This window comes from Cimex lectularius, unplaced genomic scaffold (assembly GCF_000648675.2).
Source record: "Cimex lectularius strain Harlan isolate CLEC.00 unplaced genomic scaffold, Clec_2.1 scaffold8, whole genome shotgun sequence".
In the NCBI taxonomy this organism is placed as follows: Eukaryota; Metazoa; Arthropoda; class Insecta; order Hemiptera; family Cimicidae; genus Cimex; species Cimex lectularius.
This window is the reverse complement of record NW_019392656.1, coordinates 3265807-3288685: the sequence shown is the minus strand read 5'-3', so window position 1 is coordinate 3288685 and position 22879 is coordinate 3265807. Positions and strand designations below refer to the sequence as shown.

The 22879-nt window shown below is 34.7% G+C and overlaps 1 protein-coding gene and 1 long non-coding RNA gene across 36 annotated transcripts in view; one reads left to right on the top strand and one right to left on the bottom strand.

Annotated features, from left to right (window-relative positions):
- The window catches only part of LOC106664483 (myosin heavy chain, muscle), a 33793-nt gene extending 15190 nt beyond the window's left edge, over positions 1-18603 (top strand). For 15 of the 35 annotated variants that reach the window (XM_024224705.1, XM_014390211.2, XM_014390203.2 and 12 more), the window contains 18 exons: positions 127-179; positions 2260-2347; positions 2415-2532; positions 4857-4974; positions 7005-7141; positions 11095-11221; positions 11414-11623; positions 13187-13459; positions 13525-13625; positions 13704-14216; positions 14480-14558; positions 15003-15248; positions 15320-15866; positions 15942-16182; positions 16258-16711; positions 16782-17222; positions 17299-17454; positions 18237-18603. In XM_024224705.1, the coding sequence (XP_024080473.1) occupies positions 127-179; positions 2260-2347; positions 2415-2532; positions 4857-4974; positions 7005-7141; positions 11095-11221; positions 11414-11623; positions 13187-13459; positions 13525-13625; positions 13704-14216; positions 14480-14558; positions 15003-15248; positions 15320-15866; positions 15942-16182; positions 16258-16711; positions 16782-17222; positions 17299-17454; positions 18237-18317 (3983 nt within the window). In that variant the 3' untranslated portion in view covers positions 18318-18603. Of the gene's footprint in view, positions 1-126; positions 180-2259; positions 2348-2414; positions 2533-3141; positions 3260-4856; positions 4975-5204; positions 5323-7004; positions 7142-11094; positions 11222-11413; positions 11624-13186; positions 13460-13524; positions 13626-13703; positions 14217-14479; positions 14559-15002; positions 15249-15319; positions 15867-15941; positions 16183-16257; positions 16712-16781; positions 17223-17298; positions 17455-17714; positions 17766-18236 lie in introns of all 35 variants that reach the window. The other 20 variants (XM_014390228.2, XM_024224715.1, XM_024224703.1 and 17 more) reach the window with 6 other exon arrangements.
- LOC112126173 lies at positions 8767-22251 on the bottom strand. Its single transcript, XR_002909824.1, has 2 exons — positions 22153-22251; positions 8767-8826 (listed from the first exon to the last, which is right to left on the bottom strand). It is a non-coding gene; the product is annotated as an uncharacterized LOC112126173 (long non-coding RNA).
- Positions 22252-22879: the final 628 nt, after the last annotated feature.

Genomic DNA, 22879 nt, shown 5'->3' with positions numbered 1-22879 from the left:
AAATCGTAAAAATTAAAAATTAAAAAAATTTCAGGCCTTTCCCCCCTGTGTACGAATGGGCGAATGATTGGTTGTGAGCGTTAGTGTAACAGATTTTTCAGAAATGGGATTTTTGTTGTAATCTAGGTGGACGAGGCAAGAAAGGAGGTGGTTTCGCCACTGTGTCCTCTTCCTACAAGGTACTTGTGTTGATTTAAAATCCCTTTGCAACAACGATGAGGAATGTTATCATCCCTAACACATAACTTTAACTTGTCACAGAAGACAATATTATATTAAACTAATTATACTTTTTATCTGAGGTCATGGTTGAGGTGAAAAAGAGCTTTCGTGAGTGGTTAAAGCAGCGGCGTAATGAGCCGAAGGTCGTGAGTTCGAATCCCGCTCATGACACTAGCTTTTTCACCTCAACAAAAACTCTACTTAGAAAGCATAATTAATTTAAATAATATGGATTATATTAAACAACTTTTGGAACCCGCTCGGAAATCAAGGATTTAGAAACAATTTTTTTCTATCCGCATGTTATCATGTGAAATCGCCCTGAATGAAAAATAATCAAAAAGTACAATTGCATTAAAACAAGTACACTTTTGCAATTATATTTTTTACCATAATTCATTTTTTAATCAAACACCGATTGTCAACTAGTCCAAGGTGTATTTCGAGTGTGCCCTATCAAATGAACTAAATCAATCATTGCACGACATTTGCATGTCAAAGGAGAAGGAATACGAAAAAAGGATCACAGAATTTCGTTATTCACGACATTCCACACTCTAGTTTAACAATTTTTTTTTTTTTGAAAAGTAGATATTTGTTGATTTGAAGTATGAATGGTGTGCCCCATGTAATTGTAGATTTGTATCATTAAAATAAAAACTGCCCTGCTAAGTAGTAAGTTTGCATGATATTTAAATTGTTCATTGAACCGAAATGTATGTTTTTGACGGGAAGAAATTGCAAAGAACGCAAAATCGCACTATTTTCAAAATTTATATTATCAAATAAACAGAAAATATTGATTAATATAACAAAATCAACCTTCAACTTATTCTACAAATTTTTATTCCATATTTTCTTTCAAACTTTTTTCAGAAATTTAATTAATAACATAAAAACTCTAATATAGCTTAGACCACAACGAAAAAAGTAATAAGAAAAAAATATGCTCGATCCAGTCATAAATTAACAATTAAGTTGCATATTTAATCTGAAACCCTTGCCTCAGAGCAGATCAAAATCTTGATAAATTTTAAAATTTATTAATAAAATTGCTTGTATTAAAAAATAAATTTAATGAAAAACCCATATGACAATTTCAAAAGTTAATAATTTAAATTTAAACCATAAACTATTTAAAATTTAATCCTTGTCTCAGAGCAGTTCAAAATCTTGAGAAATATTTAAAATTGATTAACAAAATTTGTTGTATGAAAAAATAAATTTAATGAAAAACTTATATGACAATTTCAAAAGTTAATTGTTTCAATTTAAACTATGGACTATTTAAACCTTAACTCTTGCCTCTGAGCACATCAAAATTTTGAGAAATATTTAAAATTTATTAACAAAATAGTTTGTATGAAAAATTAAATTTAATGAAAACCCATATGACAAATTCAAAAGTTAATTGTTTAAATTTTATATATATTTTTAAAAGCAGTACATCAAAAAATTCTAAATTTGAAAGAATAATATTCATAAATGCGAATTTGTCGTGCATATAAACATGCCATAAATCTTTATATTGATTATTGATTATTTATATTGTTTATTATTTGTTAATGTTGATGTAAATTACTTAGTTAAATTTCAAAAATTTCTGACGGATTATAATAATAAATTTTGCTTACATTTTGTAGAAATGTTAAGTTTTATGGCTGTAATATGTCACAAATTAGGATTGATTTTTATTCCTTGATAAATTATATTTAAGAAAAATATACGTGATCGCACGTTTCCCAGTAGAACCCAGTAGAATTCATTTACAGTATTTTGAAAATATGTTTTGACATTTTCTGTACAATTTCTTATAGCGGTTAGTGCTTAGCAGGGCAGTATTATTAATAAAAATCAGTAGAGTATTTCTTAGAATTAATTAAAATCCGTGTAAACCTTTAAAGTAGTTACTGTACAAAAATTTCCTCATGTCCCCGAATCGAGAGATAAATTTCCCGAGGCATTTTCCGAAACGTAAAAAGGCCCGACTGAAAAGCTGCCGAACAATTTTCTTACACTTTTCCCTTGGATTTACAGGAACAATTGAACAACTTGATGACCACCCTGAAGAGCACACAGCCTCACTTCGTTCGTTGTATCATTCCCAACGAATTGAAACAGCCAGGTAAATATTTATATAAAGTGTTTCTTTTTTTCGTTTTCCGTTCAACATCTTACACTCCGGATTTCAGGTGTCATCGACTCTCACTTGGTTATGCACCAGTTGACATGTAACGGTGTACTTGAAGGTATCCGTATTTGCCGTAAAGGTTTCCCCAACAGGATGGTCTACCCTGACTTCAAGCTCCGGTAAGAAATTTGACAATAAGATTTAAAAAACTTACTAAATCAAAAGGAAAACTCAAGAGTCAAACTAGTTAAGTTCTGGTAAAAAAATAATTCAATTTCAAGACACATTCCATTTTTTTAATGTATTTCTATGAATACTGTATTCAATAAAATAATTTTAAAATAAAAATTTCTCATTTTAAAATAAAAACTAAGAAAATTCACTCTTTTAATGAAATATGATTAAATTTTATAAGAACATACATTTTCTTGGTTAAAAAAATAATATTTTAAAAAATTGAAGCTGTTTTTCGAAATTTGTCAAGAGATAAAATTTATTTTAATCAATACATTTAATTAATTGATTCGGTAATTTTTTTTTAAATTGACCATAAATATTTGATATTTTTTATATAGTTTGACTCCGTAACTATTATATAATATGTAATAATAAGATTATTTTTATTGTCATTTTTAATTATTATTACCATTTACAGTGAACCATTTTACAATTTTAACTGTTTATTAGTTCAAATAATTAAATAGTTTCACTTACAGAGATAGACCCAAAATCATCATTTCCACGTCCATTTAACCACAGATATATGAACATTGATTTTTGTATTAAAGATACATGATCCTTGCACCTGCTACAATGGCTAACGAACCCGATCCAAAAACGGCTGCCGCTAAGTGTCTTAAGGAAGTCGAACTAGACCCGGAGAGCTACCGTATCGGACACACAAAGGCTAGTCGATTGACCCCCGTGCCCCAGTAGTTGTTGATTTTGACACGAATGAACCCAAATTGCAACAAATCACCTTTGTATATAGATAAAGAATCGTTATAAAGAATGACACCCGATTGCACCATGATGAAGACTTTACATGATTGCAAGACCCTTGTAGTTGCACATATGGCATATCTGCATCGAGAGTTCCCCTGCGTGTGCGCCAATAGAAATCTCATGTAGCTATAGCACCAACTATAACAAGGACCTTTAGATTATCCCTTGCTTTAAAATAAAGGTTTCTCCATAGACTTTACCCTGCATCAAGAGCTATCTGGAAATCTATGTTCAAATCATGACGAGTTCTCCTGTATCCTATGCAAAAATTCCATAACAATTCGCATTGGAGACTATGCACCAGTTGCATAAATGGCTTCTCTGTACCAAGACCATAACAATTCCTCTTGCAGAATATGCACTAAATGCATAAATAATGCCCATGTAGTCTATGCATCTATTTCATAATCATTCCTATTGTAGACTATGCTCCAACTGCATAAATAGTTCTCCTATAGCTTATAAACCAGCAACATAACCATTACCATTGTAGACTATGCACCAACTGCATAAATAGTTCCCATGTAGTCTATGCTCCTTCGCCTTAATAATCCCTTATGATGACTATGTACGAATTGCAGAAAGAGCTCGTTTTACCCTCTATGTAGACTAGGCACCTTTTGCATGAAATGTTGCCTTTTAGCCCTTTTAGTTGAAACAAGAACATCTAGAGGCTGTACACTGAATGGCATCAATAGTTATTTACGTCTATGCACGAACTCCGAATAAAATTTCCAAGTTTGTTTTTGCCGTACTCATACCAAGAGTGCCTTTGTACCAATTTCAAAAAGAATTATTCCTGTTGGTTAAACCAAAACGACACCACTATCCACAGATCCATATATTCAGATTACACACCGACTCCAATATGTTTTCTCCTTGTAGCTTATGCACCATTGCAAATGGTATAGACTGTAGAGTACCTGTAGTTACCCTGTAGTCTCTTTACCTAGTGCAAAGGTCACCATCATCAGGCTGTACCTAACAGGCATTAACTCCGGCAAAAATTAACTTGTAGTTTATGTCCCTATGCACCAGTAGTTACCCTGTTGCACCAACTCCCGCAATATACACCAGACCGATATTACTTCATCCTGCAACTTGAGTACCAATCGCAAAAGCCCATCATTGATTATATATACCAAAATGTACCAATAATTATCATATAGTCTTTGTTACATACCCAAAAACAATCTTCCTAGTAGATTATGTACCAATGCACAAATAGTTACCATGTAGTTGAACCAGTTGCATAGACCCTTGTAGCCCATACTCTAATCGCTTCAAAACTTCCACTGTTCCCAACTACCACTAAATATGCGTACAAACCTGTATAGACATTTACCGTGCAGTCTACGTTTGATATCTTGCAAAAACCTGCACTGTAGCACCCCAAGAGAAAAAAAAGACCAACTCGTTAACACAACATTCACCTTTTTACATAGCCATAGAATTAATATTTTTGAAACCTTGTTTTACCCTGGTAACTGTGCGTTAGATACAAGATCCTTAACCCTGCAGCCGTGGAAAAAGAACCTGACCAAAAGAAAGCTGCTGGGCATGTCCTCGAATCTACCGGATTGGATCCTGATATGTACCGACTTGGTCACACCAAGGCATGTAGTAGATAAATTTAGAAAAGTGCAAAACCTTTGAAATACGCCATCTTGTAGCGTGTGGTAGATTTGTGTTGAATTTTGACATTTGAATTTTAAACAGTAGAAGTTGAACCCCTGGGGCTTTCCAAAGCAGCCACGACGCTGCCGGACAAGTCTTTTTTTTTTTTTTTCTATATTGTTTAGAACGCCTATATCCTTTGCTTGCATGTTTACTTGATCCCATCCAGATACAAAATCCTCTACGCTAAAGGAGTGAGAGACTCCATGTCTCCGGAGGAGGCCACCAAAGTCATCCTGGAAGGTGCAGGAGTCGAACCGGAACAATACCGTTTAGGACACACGAAGGTATTTTCGGAAGCCGACTTCCGACGCTTCATGTCCACGTTAAATCATAACAGCTAAAAACTCGAAAAAAATAAAATAAATTAAAAAAATAAAACAATAAGCAAATAACGATTTATGTAAATAATATTCAAATTCGAAACATGAAAACTGTCAATTTTTCTTCTTTAAAATCAAATAACCAACACTTAAATGCTAATTTAAAATTCTTTTTTTTTAATAAAATCTTCTTAAAACTTTCAAAATAACATGAAATTTTTTTGTTCTTTCTTCAAAGAAATAACGAATTGTTAATTTTTTTATTTTTTTTTCAATTTAAATTAATTGAATGAATTTGTCAGAGCTGGAATTGTCTCTATAACACAGTGTCCAAGTAATAACGACGTTAAATTCGACTAAGAAGCTCATGGTACCTGCTGAATATATCTGCAACTTGCATGACCACCTTTTTCAAATAATAAACCTCTTTTGCCACTAATTTTTTTATAGTTTTTATATTGTCTGAAAGAATTTAAAATTTAACATGTGTGCATTTTTCAAAAGGTTTAGTTTTTTTTGTGTTGTTTTCAATAAAAATCAATGAGGCAGGTTAGAAAAAAAATAATCTGATTTTCAATGCGATAAATTTAAAATATGATTAGAATCAGGCAGAAGCCGGAGAAGTACGGGCTTATTTCCACTTGGCTGAGCCGCCAAAATGGTTTAGCAAGTTTATCTCAAAATAATTGTAAAAATTGGGGGCGTCGGTGGCCGCAACGGTTCACCGTTGACACGGCGCTCATTACTGTAAGGTAAAGGTCCCGGGTTCGAATCCAGCGGCCCTGCATACGAACCCGACATACTTACAAATGCGCTTTTTTTTCAAAAACACCGGCACCCCGAGCGTTGATATAACCTCTGCTGTTGCGAACCCTCGTAAAAAAATGTAAAAAAAAGGAATTAATTTAAAAAAATAAATAAAAATATTAAAAAATTGGAAAAATTAATATTGCTTTGATTCTTACAATTCTTATAATAAATTTTATGTAGATAAATTATCGGTTTTTCAAATGATAAATTATCATAACAAAGTAATATAAAAGACTAAAACGTTACAAAAAATTCGTCATTTTTTAAATAAAAAATGTATATAAAACAATAGTTCAGTTTATTACCGAGCTAATAAAATCAAAATGGTCAATAAATAATTGAATATTCAATTAGGCTTGTCTCCTTAATAATTAAATTCTCGATTAAAAATGTAGTGGTAAGTCTATTTTCGGTGTTAAATTTTAATATCTAAATTTAAAAAACCACTTTGAAAGGTTCGTTAAAATAATTAAAAGATCATTTATCTCTAGAATTAAATTAAAATTGTTTCGTTTATCTTGAATGATCGCCTTGCCAATCGGGGACGGTATGAATGAAGGAAAGTTGTTTGGCTTTTCTCCCATTTCTAATTGCGTCAAATAATTTCTCATTCGCCGTTGAATATTATTAATGCCCGGTCCAGGTGTGGTGGTTTTTTTTTCTTTTTTTCCCCTTGCCTCTATATATAACGGGCCGCTAATTTCCTCTCCCGTCTCCGAAGCTCGGCGACGTGTGACCTACATGTCACGATTTTGTAATACGGAGAAAACGGATAGGGAAAATAATGGAAAAGCTCGTTACGGCCGGTTCACGATACGCTTTTTTCCCTCCTCCAGGTCTTCTTCAGGGCCGGTGTCCTGGGTCAGATGGAAGAACTCCGTGACGACAGGCTCGGAAAGATCATCGGATGGATGCAAGCCTACATCCGTGGTTACCTCACCAGAAAGGAATACAAGAAGCTCCAAGAACAGAGGTACATGACCGTGAATATTCCTTAAACCATCTCAAGAGTGTTAAGAAATTAAACGATAAGGAAAAACAAAATTTCTTGGTTAAATTGAAAAAACAAACTCAATAGTAATAAGCAAAATGTCAATTTGTATCTCTCAACACTCTTGTCATGTTTATATTTTTATAGTATATTTTAATGCCTTTACAAAAAATTAAATACAATATAAAATAATAGCACACACATATAAGCAAAAGATTCCTATCACATTACAAAAAAAGTGTTAATAGAAAGCTTAGTCATATTCATATGAATTTCAAAAAAATAGACCACAAAATAAAATAGATAGTAAATGACACCCAAGCAAACAAAAAACTCCAACAGCAGTATAGGCACATATGAATGTAAGAAATAGAATTTTATTAAGCAACATTGCTAAAACTCCTTTTTTTATCGATGAAACTAGATTATCGACCTGCTGGATACAAGTAGTCTTCTCAGAGGATCTTCGGAAGAGGTTTTACCTCTTCCGAAGATCCTCTGAAAAGACTTCCTTTTTTTATATTAAAAATGAAAGAAAATCCAAAGGATTCGCAAAACAATCAGGATTTTTTGCCTGATAAAACATAATTATACAAAACAAAATATTACACATCAAAAAAAAAAAAAAAAAAAAAAAAACCAACGACATTATAAAAGTAAATGTCAAGCAAGATTGCTAAAATGAACATTTGCACAATTTGTGGACAATTTAACCTGTCTTACATTTTCATATTAATTTTTAAAAAATGGACTACAAAAGACAGTAGATATACAATTATACAAAACAAAACAACACACTCACTCTAATTACATGATAAAAATAAATGTTAAGATATAGCAGGATAGTTGAGAAAGAAGGCTAAAGTAAACATTTGTACAATTTGTAATACAAACTTTTTCATACAAATTTAAAGAAATAGACTACAAAAAACAATAGAAATGGAACTTTTGGTCGGGCTAAACACAATTAATCAACAAGAAATAAAGCACACAAGCAAACAAACTCCAACAATGGGCATATATCTTGTTAATAATATGTTATTAATGTTAAGAAATAGAAAGCTAGTTAAAAAGATTGCTAAAACTACTTTTTTCATAAAAAATGAAAAAGGTCCCAGGAAATTCACAAAAGTTCCTATTTTAACTATTACTTTTAGTATAAAGCCTAAAGTATTAAGCCTAAAAAATAACATACATAAAAAAATGATAAAAACATTGTAGTAAACATGATTATTGTACAGACAACTGTATGTAAAGAAGCATACGAAAATACAAAAGTAATCGTACACGGATTTGAATATGGTATAAGATTTGATATTAATGACGAATCAACCGATTTATTTGTTCATGATTTAAACGTGATTTGATACTTTTTACTTGGTTTATTTTTATAGATTAATTATTAGTAATAAAACTAGCGAAATTCTCCTAATATTCAGGTCTTAACAACAAAAAGTCCGAAAACAGTAGTTAGCGTGATGTTCGGTTTTATTGGATAGTTTCATGGAAGACTGAGGTTGAGCTGACTTAAAATTTACAGATATACATTGAAACTATCCACGTTTCAAATTTCAACTTTAAATTGTAATTATTTCATTCAAGTTTACCTGATTATTTATGTTCGATTTCGCCTCATATAGACCTGTCCCCGATGATGGCGTGAAAAGCTGAAACAAATTAAGCGATCGCTTATTATTTTAAAATAGATTTTAAGCAGTATTTGAGTTTTTTTTTATTATCCAGTATTTTTCGCCATTTTGTGAGATCTTTCGTTATAAAATTTTGTTAAACAATTGACGGACTTGTTTTAAATTAAATCTTAATATCTTGGTTAATAATCCGTTGGGTTTTAATCGTTGAATTTGGCTTTTTTTTTCAATATGGCTGAACTCATTGGGAAAAGATCATCTATCCTCATCTGTGCTTGGGCCAAAAGATTATCGGGCTGGAACATCAGGAACAGAGTCTTCTTGACGGTCTCTTTTTCTAGATACTGGCAAATCACCAGACCCTTCGGGGGATAAAATGTAAAAAAAAAATATATACGATAGCAATGGATTATTTTGTCGAGAAAAAATTAATGCGATCAACTATTTTTTTTATCAACCAAGCTAAAAGATATATTGTGTATCTTTCCTTTTTTTAACCTAGAGGGAAATTTCAAATAAATTTCAAGCTGCCGATGTAAAAAAACCGTTCGGGATTAACACAGAGCCAGAAATACGGTTCAGGTTTTAAATATAGAAATTCCACTTTGTCCATACTTTTCCTTTCGCCCTTACAAAAAACAAAAAAAAAATTCGATCCGTTTAGAAAATCAAATGATTTGACAAATCCCACGATTAATCAATAAACCTGCTCGGATAATCTTAATATAATCATCATAACATAAATTTTTCTCGTTTGAAAAATATGATTAATAAGTTCAATTTTTTTTAGTAAAACGTTTTTTAGTGATTCAATTGATGTTCCTCCTGAATAAGCCGTGATTAAAATGATTCTTAATTTATTTAAAAAAATAAAATAATTTGAAAAAGATTTCTTTCGTTGTAATTTATTTGATAAATAGATAAACTAAAAAAACGTTATTTTACGGTAAAACTAACTTTGTTATACAAATAAATATCACGATTTCACATTTAGCATAATTTGAATACGAACAATATTTACATTACAACCAAAAGCAAAAAAATTGAATTATAATTATTTTCTACTCATCCGTTTATGATTACAGATACCAATCTAATAATTTAAATTATTTCAGTAATCAATTTAGGTAAATTACTTTAAAATTTTATTGAATGATAAAACTTTAGAAGGCTTTTTATTAAAAGTATATAGCAAAAAAACCCCACACTATTTGAAATTTGGTATACGTTGAATTAGAAAGAGGCAAAAAATTCTATTTCGTATATTTATTTTTGAATAGTTATTTGTTCATTTCAAATTGACGGAAGTGCAAAATTAGATAGAAAATATTTAAAAAATTGTTTCTGAAATAGACAAATCCCTGACAGTTACTTTTGAAATCTTCGTGTATAAAAATTCTAAGTTAATATTAAATTATGTGAATTCTTAAGTCGAGGTTTCATACCAACCGGATTGTATTTTAAGAACCGTCGGTTATATTTGACAGTTGAATAAAATACAATCTTTAAATAAATAATGTAGGATGTCGGGGACACGGGGTCGAGGTGAAGAAATGAGAAAAAAAAGATGAATGGACGGTTCCATAATTAGACTTGAAATTGTATCCACCTCCGTGGAATTTCCGTGAAATGGTGTATTCGGATCTCCCCGGCTTATATTTAGATTCCAGCAGGCGGTTATCCAAAAAAAGTCGCCCCCAAAGCCGCCTAAAGCTGATATATTCACGGCGGGGTACATCATCATTGAAATATTAATAGCTACACACTTTCTACCGTCGTATTCCGAGGTGGACGTGTAAAAAAAATTCTCGTAGATTCATTCCGCTTGATACCGTCGTTCTAAATGGAGGTGGAGTTGAGCGAAGAGCAACAGTTCGTAAATAAAATACACGGCTTCGTATTACACATCTCTATTTAATTTAATAATCTCTTAACAGTTAAATCCTTTCCTCTTTGTTGAATATCTTGTACATATTGTCTTTTTATCGTAATTGTTGAGTTTTTGTTTTTCGAAATGGATCTTCAGGTAGTGTAGTCCTTGTAGTATATATCCTTAATATATTTAATACTTTAGATTTTATCTAGAATTATTTTACCTGTACATATTAGATTTAAACAAAAAATAGTAGTATACTAAATTTAACTCACTTTTACAGTTTTCCTTCTTTTTAAAAAAATATAGTGCTATTTTTCCCTTAGGATAATTTTAGAATTATTTTATTTATGTACTTATTTACTTTTTAAAAATTGTTTAATCGTTGTTCGTTTTTTTTTTCTTTAACACAGGTTAGCCCTCCAAGTTGTCCAGCGCAACTTGAGGAAATACCTTCAGCTCAGAACCTGGCCATGGTGGAAGATGTGGACCAAGGTCAAGCCTCTCCTCAACGTCGCCAACGTGGAGGAGGAGATGCGGGTAAGCAGATAGTCACCATATTTAGCCTGTCCGATTAGGGTGAGCCACCCCTTTGGAAACTGTGGAGGGGGAGCGACGCTGTGGGGTCGCAGTCAGACTCGCTCCAGCTCCCTCCGCACCACAGTCACCATGGACTCCCCGGACGTTCACTCGCCTTCAGTAAATAACGTTCCCTCTTCTGAAAAATTGCAGAAACTGGAAGAGCTCGTCGCCCAGACCCAGGCCGCTTTGGAGAAAGAGGAGAAAGCGAGAAAGGAAGTCGAAGCCCTCAACGCCAAGCTCATCCAGGAGAAGACAGACCTTCTCAAGAACCTCGAAGGAGAGAAAGGCACTCTTGGAAGCATCCAGGAAAGAGCAGCCAAACTCCAAGCCCAGAAGGCAGATCTGGAGTCTCAGCTCGCGGTAAGTTGAACATTTCAACTATTCACACTTTAAATTAGTTTTCAATTTAAATTTACAAAAAACTCTTCGGACTTTAAAATAAAATGAGGATTAAATTAAATCTTTAAATCGTAACTTCAGGACTCTTCACCATGTACGATTAATAATCTCCCAATTATTAAAACAGTATATTATATTATTAAACATCTTCATAATACAAAAATAATAATTGTTTCTTACTTTTAAAAACCTATTATTTTAAACGGAGTTTATAGAATTTGTAATTAATCGGAATATAATCAAATTTGCTGGAAAAATCTCTGCTGAAGAGTAGAGATATTCTTTTGCGCATTAACCCTTAACATAGTAATCTTATTGCTTCCATCAATATTTCAAAAAAAGTCATAGTTCATCATCAACAAACAACGAAACAAGCGAAACACCACTAAATTGATTAAATAAACTTCATTAATATTTATTCACTTGTATTTTTTTTTTCCAAAGTAAAACCGTGTAAATAAATATGTAAAAGTTGGTATCAAAGGGTCCAAAATCAGTGACAACGAGTAAATATTTAATCTAGAATGTTCATCCTATTTACTAAGAATTGAAATATTTGCTTTCCGCGGATATATAAATTTTTGCGTCGACCGCATTCTAGGCCGGATCGTTTACACATCGTTTGTAGCCTGGTATCCCGTGTATATTTGGTGTTGAAAAGGGAAACGTGCGGCCTTTTTTTGGCCTTTCCATTTCCCCGTCCTGGATGACTCCCCGGTTAAATTTAACCTGGAGACTGTAATCGAGCTGGAAACATCTAATTGGGGAAAATATGGTGGCCGTCGGACATTTATTAACTTCGTATTTTCATGTTTACGCCATTGTATTTTAGTGCGGAAAATCTGAAGAGAATTTAGCTTGACGCGGGACCAAAATAGAAATAGAAACATGGAACTATTGTTTTTTTTTACTTTTATGTCCCTTCTTCCTTGACTTTTATTAAGTTATCCCCCTTTCGGTTTTATTAGCGTAAAATATCGTCTATAACGGTGTCTGTTAATCTGACGACACTCTTTACAGTAAGGACTAGTTTCGATCTGTAGGAGTTAAAATTACAAGGAAAGCAGGTGGAAAAGGCAGCTGTTTCACCTTAATATAGTTTTCACGAGATGGGAAATGGAATGATTGATATCGGTGCGACGTGAAAAACGTCTTTTTTATCCTCACCCTTTAAAAACTTGACTAAAAACTTTATTTTTCATCTGAAGGTAATGTATTTATGCAGTCCATAAATAAAAGTTGTATTAAAAAAATAATTCATCCGTTTTTACGTTTAATCGAGATGAATTCCTAAAAAAAGGTCCCCCGTTCTAAATTTGTAAAACGTCCACCTGGTCTTGAGAGACAGGAAAAATGTGATAACTCGGTTTGGAACGGGCCCAAAGTCGCTTTTTACCTCGAACCAAATAAACTGGATGACTCATTGACATAATTTACGGGATAAATTGCTCAAAGAACGGCATAAACTTCAACCGTATTTCTGGTCGTTCGGACTTCTAAAATTGACTCGGCTTGTTTCATTAGGACACCCAAGAGCGACTCCAGACCGAGGAAGACGCCAGGAACCAGGTCTTCCAGCAGAAGAAGAAGTTAGAACAAGAAAACGCAGCCCTCAAGAAGGACATCGAAGACTTAGAACTCGCCAACCAGAAGACCGACCAAGACAAGGCTAGCAAAGAACACCAAATCCGCAACCTCAACGATGAGATCGCTCACCAAGACGAACTCATCAATAAGCTCAACAAAGAAAAGAAAGTTCAAGCTGAGCACAACCAAAAGACTGCCGAAGAACTTCAGGTACGCGATCGATCAATTATTTCTTATTCATACATAATTAACCTTTCGAATTTTTTTTTTCCTAGGCTGCTGAAGACAAAATCAACCACCTCACCAAAGTCAAATCGAAATTGGAACAGACTTTGGATGAATTGGAAGATACCCTCGAACGCGAAAAGAAACTCCGGTCAGTATTAAAACACCGATAAATTTAAAATATTAAGCATTTTAACTTAGAAAGCTAATAAAATCAAATCAAAAATAGGGGAGATGTTGAAAAGGCAAAGAGAAAGACTGAAGGCGACCTCAAATTGACCCAAGAGGCTGTCGCTGACCTCGAAAGGAACAAGAAGGAACTCGAACAGACCATCCAGAGGAAAGACAAGGAGCTAGCCTCTCTTACCGCCAAACTTGAAGACGAACAATCAGTCGTCAACAAATCTTCCAAACAGGTCAAAGAACTCCAAGGCCGCATCGAAGAATTGGAAGAGGAAGTCGAGGCTGAAAGGCAAGCCCGTGGCAAGGCCGAGAAACAACGCGCTGACCTCGCTCGTGAACTCGAGGAGCTCGGCGAAAGGTTGGAAGAAGCCGGAGGTGCTACCTCTGCTCAGATCGAACTCAACAAGAAACGCGAGGCCGAGATGAGCAAGTTGCGCAGGGACCTGGAAGAAGCCAACATCCAACACGAGAGCACACTGGCCAACCTCCGCAAGAAGCACAACGATGCCGTCAGCGAGATGGGAGACCAAATCGACCAGCTCAACAAATTGAAGACCAAGTGAGTATTTTGTCTATTCGATTCTGTTGTTCTATACCGACAAGTTGCAAAATTAAATTCACAAACATTCAACAACACTTATTAACTTTCTGATACTGGGCAGAACACAAACGTAACCAAACACTGAACACAACCTCAATGAGCCAAATGTGCATAAAGTAGTGGCCGTTTTGCGCGTACCCTCAAATCTGTTGTGTCCCACACACCTTGTACTGCCATGTTTTCATCCTTTTATGTATTTCATTTATTGTGTCTTTTCCCAGAGTCGAAAAGGAGAAATGCCAGTATTTGTGCGAACTCAACGATGTCCGTGCATCCATTGACCACCTTACAAACGAGAAGGTTTGTCGGAATTCGTGAAAAGTTCAGCGCAAATAATAAGAACGCTTTTCGTATTCAGATTTTAAATTTGCCGCTTATTAATGTTTTTATGTTGCAATTGAACTTGAATATATTCAAACAAGGATATAAAAATGAACTTCTGATGAAAATTTGAGGTTTTTTTAAGAGCTCCATACTGACAGAGCTTTCATAACAAAGAATTTTGTCTGGAAAAATCTGTAAATTGTCCAAAGCTAATCACTCATAAATAAATTTCATAATTATTTAAGTAACAATGCTTTTCATATGAATCAACCTGTTTTACTATAATTTTTTTTAAATGTACTATGTCAAAGTCAATCATAATCACGAATTTCATTAACCTTCATTGCCTGTGTGGTTTTTCGACATTAACATATTTCATATTAAGTCCCGTGTTTGTAATTATTTTGAATTGCGATTTAGGCCGCCACTGAGAAAGTTGCCAAGCAGCTCCAACACCAAGTCAGCGACGTCCAAGGCAAACTTGAGGAAGCCAACAGGACCCTCAATGACTTCGACGCTGCCAAGAAGAAGCTTTCCATTGAGAACTCCGACCTCTTGAGACAACTCGAGGAAGCCGAAAGCCAAGTATCTCAGCTCAGCAAACTGAAGATCTCTCTCACTACCCAGCTTGAAGACACCAAACGCCTTGCCGATGAGGAAGCTAGGGTAAATTTAGCTGCTGACGTTAGTTTTAATAGTCAAGTTTTTCACATTTTAACGGTTGATTTTGACGTTAGGAACGCGCTACTCTCCTCGGTAAATTCCGTAACTTGGAACACGATCTTGACAACCTGAGGGAACAGGTTGAAGAAGAAGCCGAAGCCAAGGCCGACACCCAACGCCAACTCAGCAAGGCCAACGCTGAGGCCCAATTGTGGCGCAGCAAGTACGAGAGCGAAGGTGTCGCCCGTGCTGAAGAACTCGAGGAAGCCAAGCGCAAATTGCAAGCCCGCCTTGCGGAAGCCGAGGAAACCATCGAATCCCTCAACCAGAAAGTCGTCGCTCTGGAAAAGACCAAACAGCGTCTTGCCACCGAAGTCGAAGACCTCCAGCTCGAAGTCGACCGTGCCAACGCCGTTGCCAACGCTGCCGAAAAGAAAGCCAAGGCTATCGACAAAATCATCGGAGAATGGAAACTCAAGGTCGACGACCTTGCTGCTGAACTCGATGCCAGCCAGAAAGAATGCCGCAATTACTCTACCGAACTCTTCAGGCTCAAGGGAGCTTACGAAGAAGGACAAGAGCAACTCGAAGCCGTCCGCAGGGAGAACAAAAATCTTGCCGGTAATACATCGAACATTTTTATATTAATTTAAAACTTGATTATTAAACTTGATAAAAACGTGAATGATTTTCCAGATGAAGTCAAGGACCTTCTTGACCAAATCGGTGAAGGTGGACGCAACATTCATGAAATCGAGAAACAGCGCAAGAGGTTAGAAATGGAGAAGGACGAACTCCAGGCCGCCCTCGAAGAAGCCGAAGCTGCTCTGGAACAGGAAGAAAACAAAGTCCTCCGATCTCAGCTCGAACTCAGCCAGGTCCGTCAAGAAATCGACCGCCGTCTCCAAGAGAAAGAAGAAGAGTTCGAAAACACCAGGTAAGTCCGCCTAACAGGCATTCTTTGACGGGCTTTAGCATGTACAATAGCTAATGAATATTTGTATTTCTTTAGGAAAAACCACCAACGCGCTTTGGATTCCATGCAAGCCAGCTTGGAAGCCGAGGCCAAGGGTAAGGCCGAGGCACTTCGCATGAAGAAGAAGCTCGAAGCTGACATCAACGAACTCGAGATCGCCCTCGACCACGCCAATAAGGCCAACGCTGAAGCTCAGAAATCCATCAAGAAATACCAACAACAGCTCAAGGACGTCCAGACCGCCCTTGAAGAAGAACAGAGGGCTCGCGACGACGCCCGCGAACAGCTCGGCATCGCTGAGAGACGTGCCAACGCTCTCGGAAACGAGCTCGAAGAATCTCGCACCCTCCTGGAACAAGCCGACCGTGGCAGGAGGCAGGCCGAACAAGAACTCGGCGACGCCCACGAACAGCTCAACGAACTCGCCGCACAGGCCACCAGCGCTTCCGCTGCCAAGAGGAAATTGGAAGGAGAGTTGCAGACACTCCATGTACGTATAAATATTTATCCTGGTAACCGTTCGACTTGAGACTTAAATAACAATCGCTTATTTTGAACAGGCTGACCTCGACGAACTTCTCAACGAAGCCAAGAACTCCGAAGAAAAGGCCAAGAAGGCTATGGTCGATGCGGCTAGGTTAGCCGACGAACTCAGGGCGGAACAAGACCACGCACAGACTCAAGAGAAACTCCGCAAAGCCCTCGAAACTCAAATCAAGGAGCTCCAGGTCAGGCTAGACGAGGCCGAGAACAACGCTCTCAAAGGAGGAAAGAAAGCCATCGCCAAGTTGGAACAGCGCGTCAGGGAACTCGAGAACGAACTCGACGGAGAACAGAGGAGGCACGCCGACGCCCAGAAGAACCTCAGGAAATCCGAGCGCAGAGTTAAGGAACTCAGCTTCCAGTCCGACGAGGACCGCAAGAACCACGAACGCATGCAAGACCTTGTAGACAAACTTCAACAGAAGATCAAGACTTACAAGAGGCAGATCGAAGAAGCGGTAAGCCCTCGCAAAAAAATTCAAATTATCTTTCCAATAGAACATTTTTCAATTGTAATTTTTTATGCCAATTTAGGAAGAAATCGCCGCTTTGAACCTTGCTAAATTCCGCAAAGCGCAACAAGAACTCGAAGAAGCCGAAGAACGTGCTGACCTTGCCGAACAGGCTGTTTCCAAATTCAGGACAAAGGGAGGACGCGCCGGATCTGCAGCCAGAGCTTTAAGCCCTGTTGTAAGTGTTCTTTTTATTATTCCGTAAATTAAATATTACCTTAATTTTGTTAATCTGTAGTCGCTCTATTTAGGCTTTCACGATAATTTAATAATTTAAAATATCTCTTGCTATATATATTCTTCAGCTTGATCGCCTTTAGAGTAAATTGAGAAAATCCTACGCCTTAAGGAAAATCTCTCTTAAGCTGTTTCTTATTTAAAATTAATTTTAATTATGCTATTAACCCACTCACTAGCCCGGTTGTTAAATTCCAACAGGGTCAGAAACAGAGGAAGGCGCTGGATATGGAATAAACTTTCATTAAAATCGTAAGGAGCACTGCCGTAGTGATAAATAGCTTGATGCTCATCCCACATTAACTGGAGAGCATTTTCATAAAATAGTTAATGCCTGCTTCATTCTTCATAGTTGACCATTCTTTCATTTTTGCATGGAAATAAAATACGTTTCTTATTTTTAAATTGAATTATTTTTTACGAATGTGTCATCAGATATGGTTATATTATATCATTTATTGTTTATTCATCCATAATTTCCATGATAAATTTAACATCATTATTTAAACCATTGTTTGGATATTTAAAATATTTGAAAAGTGACTCAACTCAGGACAGTAATTTCAAAATAAAACGAGAATGTCACGGTAGTTTTTATATAAACTAACGTATGTTAGTTGGAAAAACAATTTAAAATCAGCATGTATATTGCTACTAGAGAAAGAATCATTTTAGTAGCATAAATAAAACATTGACGTGTATTTTAATTTTTTTTTTTTACAGGCTCACAGACAACCAGTGAGGCCGCAGTTGGACGGCTCTGCTTTTCCACCACGATTCGACTTACATCCCGACGAATTTTAAAAATATTTGATAGCTACGCAAGCAAATATCTGATTTTATTAATATCATATAAATATATGTATTTATTTTGAATCCTAAGTTAATTCTTATTTAACTATAATTCCACAGCTGGCTTCGGCCAGCGACGAACACATTTTCACGATGTAACCAAAATTTGGATCATCATCAATATAACAAATAAACTCTTAAAACACGAGACAAAACTACAAATCTACAGAGGAACTTCATACATTATGGATTTTGCTCTGTAATTGTGAGAAAGCAATAAAGGAATTTTACATCGTGATATCTTGGTGTTACTACCCCATTATTTTTTTAAAAAAAGTACCCCTTTTTGAGTAGAAAAAAACTAAATTGGTCAAAATTTACATTTAATGATTATATTCAAGATTGGTGTAGCATGAAGTGATTCTGCATGATGTAACTGTTCTTTTGTTCGAAAAAGATTTTTCGAAGGAGAAAGGTCGGAAAATAACATAAGCGTCCCAAACTTTTATTATTATTATTTTGAATGAACAGAATGATTTTTCATTTGGATGTAAAGAAAATGCATCAATACTCTGAGGTTACTAGAAAGGAAAAATGCAGTTGTTCGTATATTGGAGATTTTTTAAAGGACAAAAACAAGACCATTGGTTTATAAAGAGATTTTATACACTTATTTTGGTCATTTTTGTTATTTCGTCTATTTAAATTGCAAATACATTCGACAGATTTGATATAATCTTTTTTTAAATAAAGATGTCATTTTGTTCGACCTACGACGTTTAATGTCTCAGCTTTAATGGGTTATCTGGAGGACTCGCTAAATAATTTCAAGCCCTTTCATAAAATGAATTTACAACACTGCCTTACTAAACAAACAGAAACTGTAAATCCAAAACGATTGAATGAAGTATATACAAATCAAAATATTCAAATGAAAATAATATAATGTTAAAAACATAAGAACAAAAGTATAAAAACAACTTTCAGCGTAGCAACAAAAATATTAATAAAGAAAGAAAAAGGGCGGATTCGCAAAAATATTGCTAGAAATCTTTCTAGCTCAGACTCAAGAATGGACTCAAATTTAGTTTTAATTATTATAATAAAGTTCAATAAAAAATTCCTTAGTAATTTTATGGGTAAAAACTGGATCGATTTTGAGATATACCAGTCTGATCTTTTGTCATATCTGCTGGTGAAATCCGCATAAAAAACTTATCTTAAATTAATTCAAATCAATTTACGTCTGGATTGCATTGGATGATGGAAATTATCGTTTCGTATAAAAAAAATGGTTCTAGATTCCTTCTAAGTTTAGTGCTGCTTAAATAGTCAAAAAAGTAAGAAAAGCTGTACAGTTTCCTTACTGAGACGTTAAATTTCGTCGCCAGGATTGTAACTCTAGTTATTATGGGTGTATAAATAAGTTATATATAACATAATGTTAAAAACATAAGAACAAAAGTATAAAAACAACTTTCATTAAAGCAACAAAGATATTAGCAAAGAAAGAAAAAAGGCGGATTCGCAAAAATATTGCTAGAAATCGTTCCAGTCCAGACTCAAGAATGGACTCAGAAGAAGAAATTTAATCGACGGTTTTAATTATTATAATAAAGTTCATTAAAAATAAATTCCTTACTAATTTAATGGGTAAAAACTGGCTCGATTTATCATCTTTTATCAAAAGACCATTGTCTGATCTTTTGTCAATCTGCTGGTGAAATCCGCATAAAAAACTTATCTTAAATAAATTCAAATCAATTTACGCCTAGATTGCAACAGATGATGGAAACTATCGTTTCATGTAAAAAAATGGTTCTAGATTCCTTCTGACAAGTATAGTGCTGCTTAAATAGTCGAAAAAGTCAGAAAATCTGAACAGTTTCTTTACTGAGACGTTAAATTTCCCCGCCAGGATTGTAATTTTAGTTAGTATGGGTGTATAAATAAGGTAGATATAATGTCAAAAACATAAGAACAAAAGTACAAAAACAACTTTCAGTAAAGCAACAAAAAAAATTTCTTTCAATTAATTATTCTTTCCATGTAAGGTCTTGGTTGAGATAGAAAGTCCGTGTCAGGGCGGGATTCGAACCCACGACCTTCGGCTAAATACACCGCTGCTCTACCACTTGAGCTATCGTGATTTCGATCCATTCGGACACCAACTTCCCATCGCAACCTACCTTTCGAATTTTCCCTCCTTTTTGAGTGGGTTCGAATCCCGCTCGTGACACTTAACTTTTTCATTTCAACAAATACCTTACATAAAGATTAATTAATCGAAAGAAGTTATTTGGTCAATCGGACCACGAAACATAGTGGATTTAATAAGTAAAACGAAGTATATCTTAACTTTAGCTCTCCGTGGCCATTTCATTTGTCGCCGAGAATCGAATCCTGATTACACGACATTTGAAAATGGCAAAAAGTAGGGAAAATTCGAAAGTTGGGGTTGAGATGGGAAGTTGGTGTCCGAGTGGATCGAAATCACGATAGCTGCTCAAGTGGTAGAGCAGCGGTGTATTTAGCCGAAGGTCGTGGGTTCGAATCCCATTCGTGACACTAACTATTATGATAAAGTTCATTAAAAAAAAATTTCTTTTTAATTTCAAGGGTAAAAAATGACTCGATTTTGAGATATACCAAAAGACTACTGTCTGATTTTTTGTCATATCTGCTGGTGAAATCCGCTTAAAAAATTTTATCTTAAATCTATGTGCTGCGGCAAGTTTGTAATCGTTTACACGGGCGAAATAATCCTTCTTTCTTTTTATTTGTCTTTATACTTATCTTGTGATAAAGAAAATATTAAATGAAATTTCCTTTTTTTGCCAACTAGTTTCGTTACGGAGACTTCAAATTGCATCGCCCCCTTGTAACTCTAGTTGTTATGGGTGTGTAAATAAGTTAGAAATAGATTCCCTACTGTTAAAAACTTTCAATTAATTAAGGTTTTTCAAAAAGTCAGTGTCACGAGCGGGATTCGAACCCACGACCTTCGGCTAGATACGCCGCTGCTTCACCACTTCGACCCACTCGGACACTAACTTCCCATCTCAGCCCCACCTTTTGAATTTCTTTTTTTTTATCTCAACTAAAAATCTTAATTAATGGAAAGATATTAATTGGTCAAGCGGACCACGAAAACTAGTGAATTTACTGTTAAAAACATAAGAACAAAAGGATCGATTCATCCTAAACCATTCTCAAGACTACAAAAATACATGAATACTAGATACATCATAAACAAGTAAGTATGGATGTTCTTTAAACTGTTTTCCTTTATCCCCAGCACTTTACAATTGAAATGACTTGGCGAACAAAGGAAGTTTCGTTTAAGATTTAATTTATTAAGAGGAAAGACACATTAGTTGTATAAAATGGTGGCATATTGGATTATTGATTGATATGATAACTATTCATTATCGCTGTTTTGGCGTAGTGTTTGTTATGACAAATTATATTAGCTTAGATCGCAATTGTACGAAAATGGCTGAGGCTAAAAATTAATAAAAGCACTCCCCTAAGTACCACGTCATATATTAAGTTGTCAAGTAGCAAATAAGTAAGCATGTATCAATATTCTTAAACTGGTTACAAGCGTTTTATGTACGTCATATTACCCAAATTAATTTACAAACAAAAAACATCCAAAGAGATTCAGTAAATACTTCAATTTGTCTCATAACTATAAATTTTCCAATATTTCTTGTCGTACCCCATTGAACGAAACTTCAGTCAAACTTCTACTTCTATTACAACTTTTATACATCGGCATGTTCCCACGAGCTTTGATGTATATTTCGTGTACAGACCCAAATTTAAAAATAAAACGACTTACTTCTTTTGAAACTCCACATTTATATCGCGGTAAAAACATAGTTCTACACTTCACAGATTTGAAATGAATTTCTGAAGAAATTGAAACGGTTTACACGAAAACATTACCTATGAATCCATTGATAGATGTAGAAATTCAAGAATATAGATAAGCCAATTTTTTTTTAACTTTTAACCCTGGTGATATGAAGGTTAACGATCATGACCATTTAACAGGAGAGTACAGAGGTTCTGACCACAATCAATGTAACATCCGTTTCAGGAACCTGTCATTAATTACATTTTTTATACATAAAGCTGGGAATACACTTACCCGATGCAACGCTATGCGACGCTACTCGACGCAAATCCAAAATCCAATTTTCCATAAGATTGTATTACCTCCGTGCACATTATTAGATTCCCACTGTCCAGATTTTCGTCGGGTAGCATCGAGTACAGCCGAAGACAAAAGAACCGGACACTCATATTTTTATTCGAACTACATGTATTATTGTCATTATATTAATTACAACAAATTTATTTTCAAATAAACCAAATTAACCGAGATCAAAAATTCATTAGTTTTTATTTACAAAAATTAATTTTAATGGTTTGGTAGAAAATTGATCAAAACACCGGAATACCATTTTTTAATATAATGAATTTAACTAACAATTTATTATACGATTTTGCTCATAAAATTTAACTAACAATTTATTACATGGTTTTGCTCATAAAATTACACT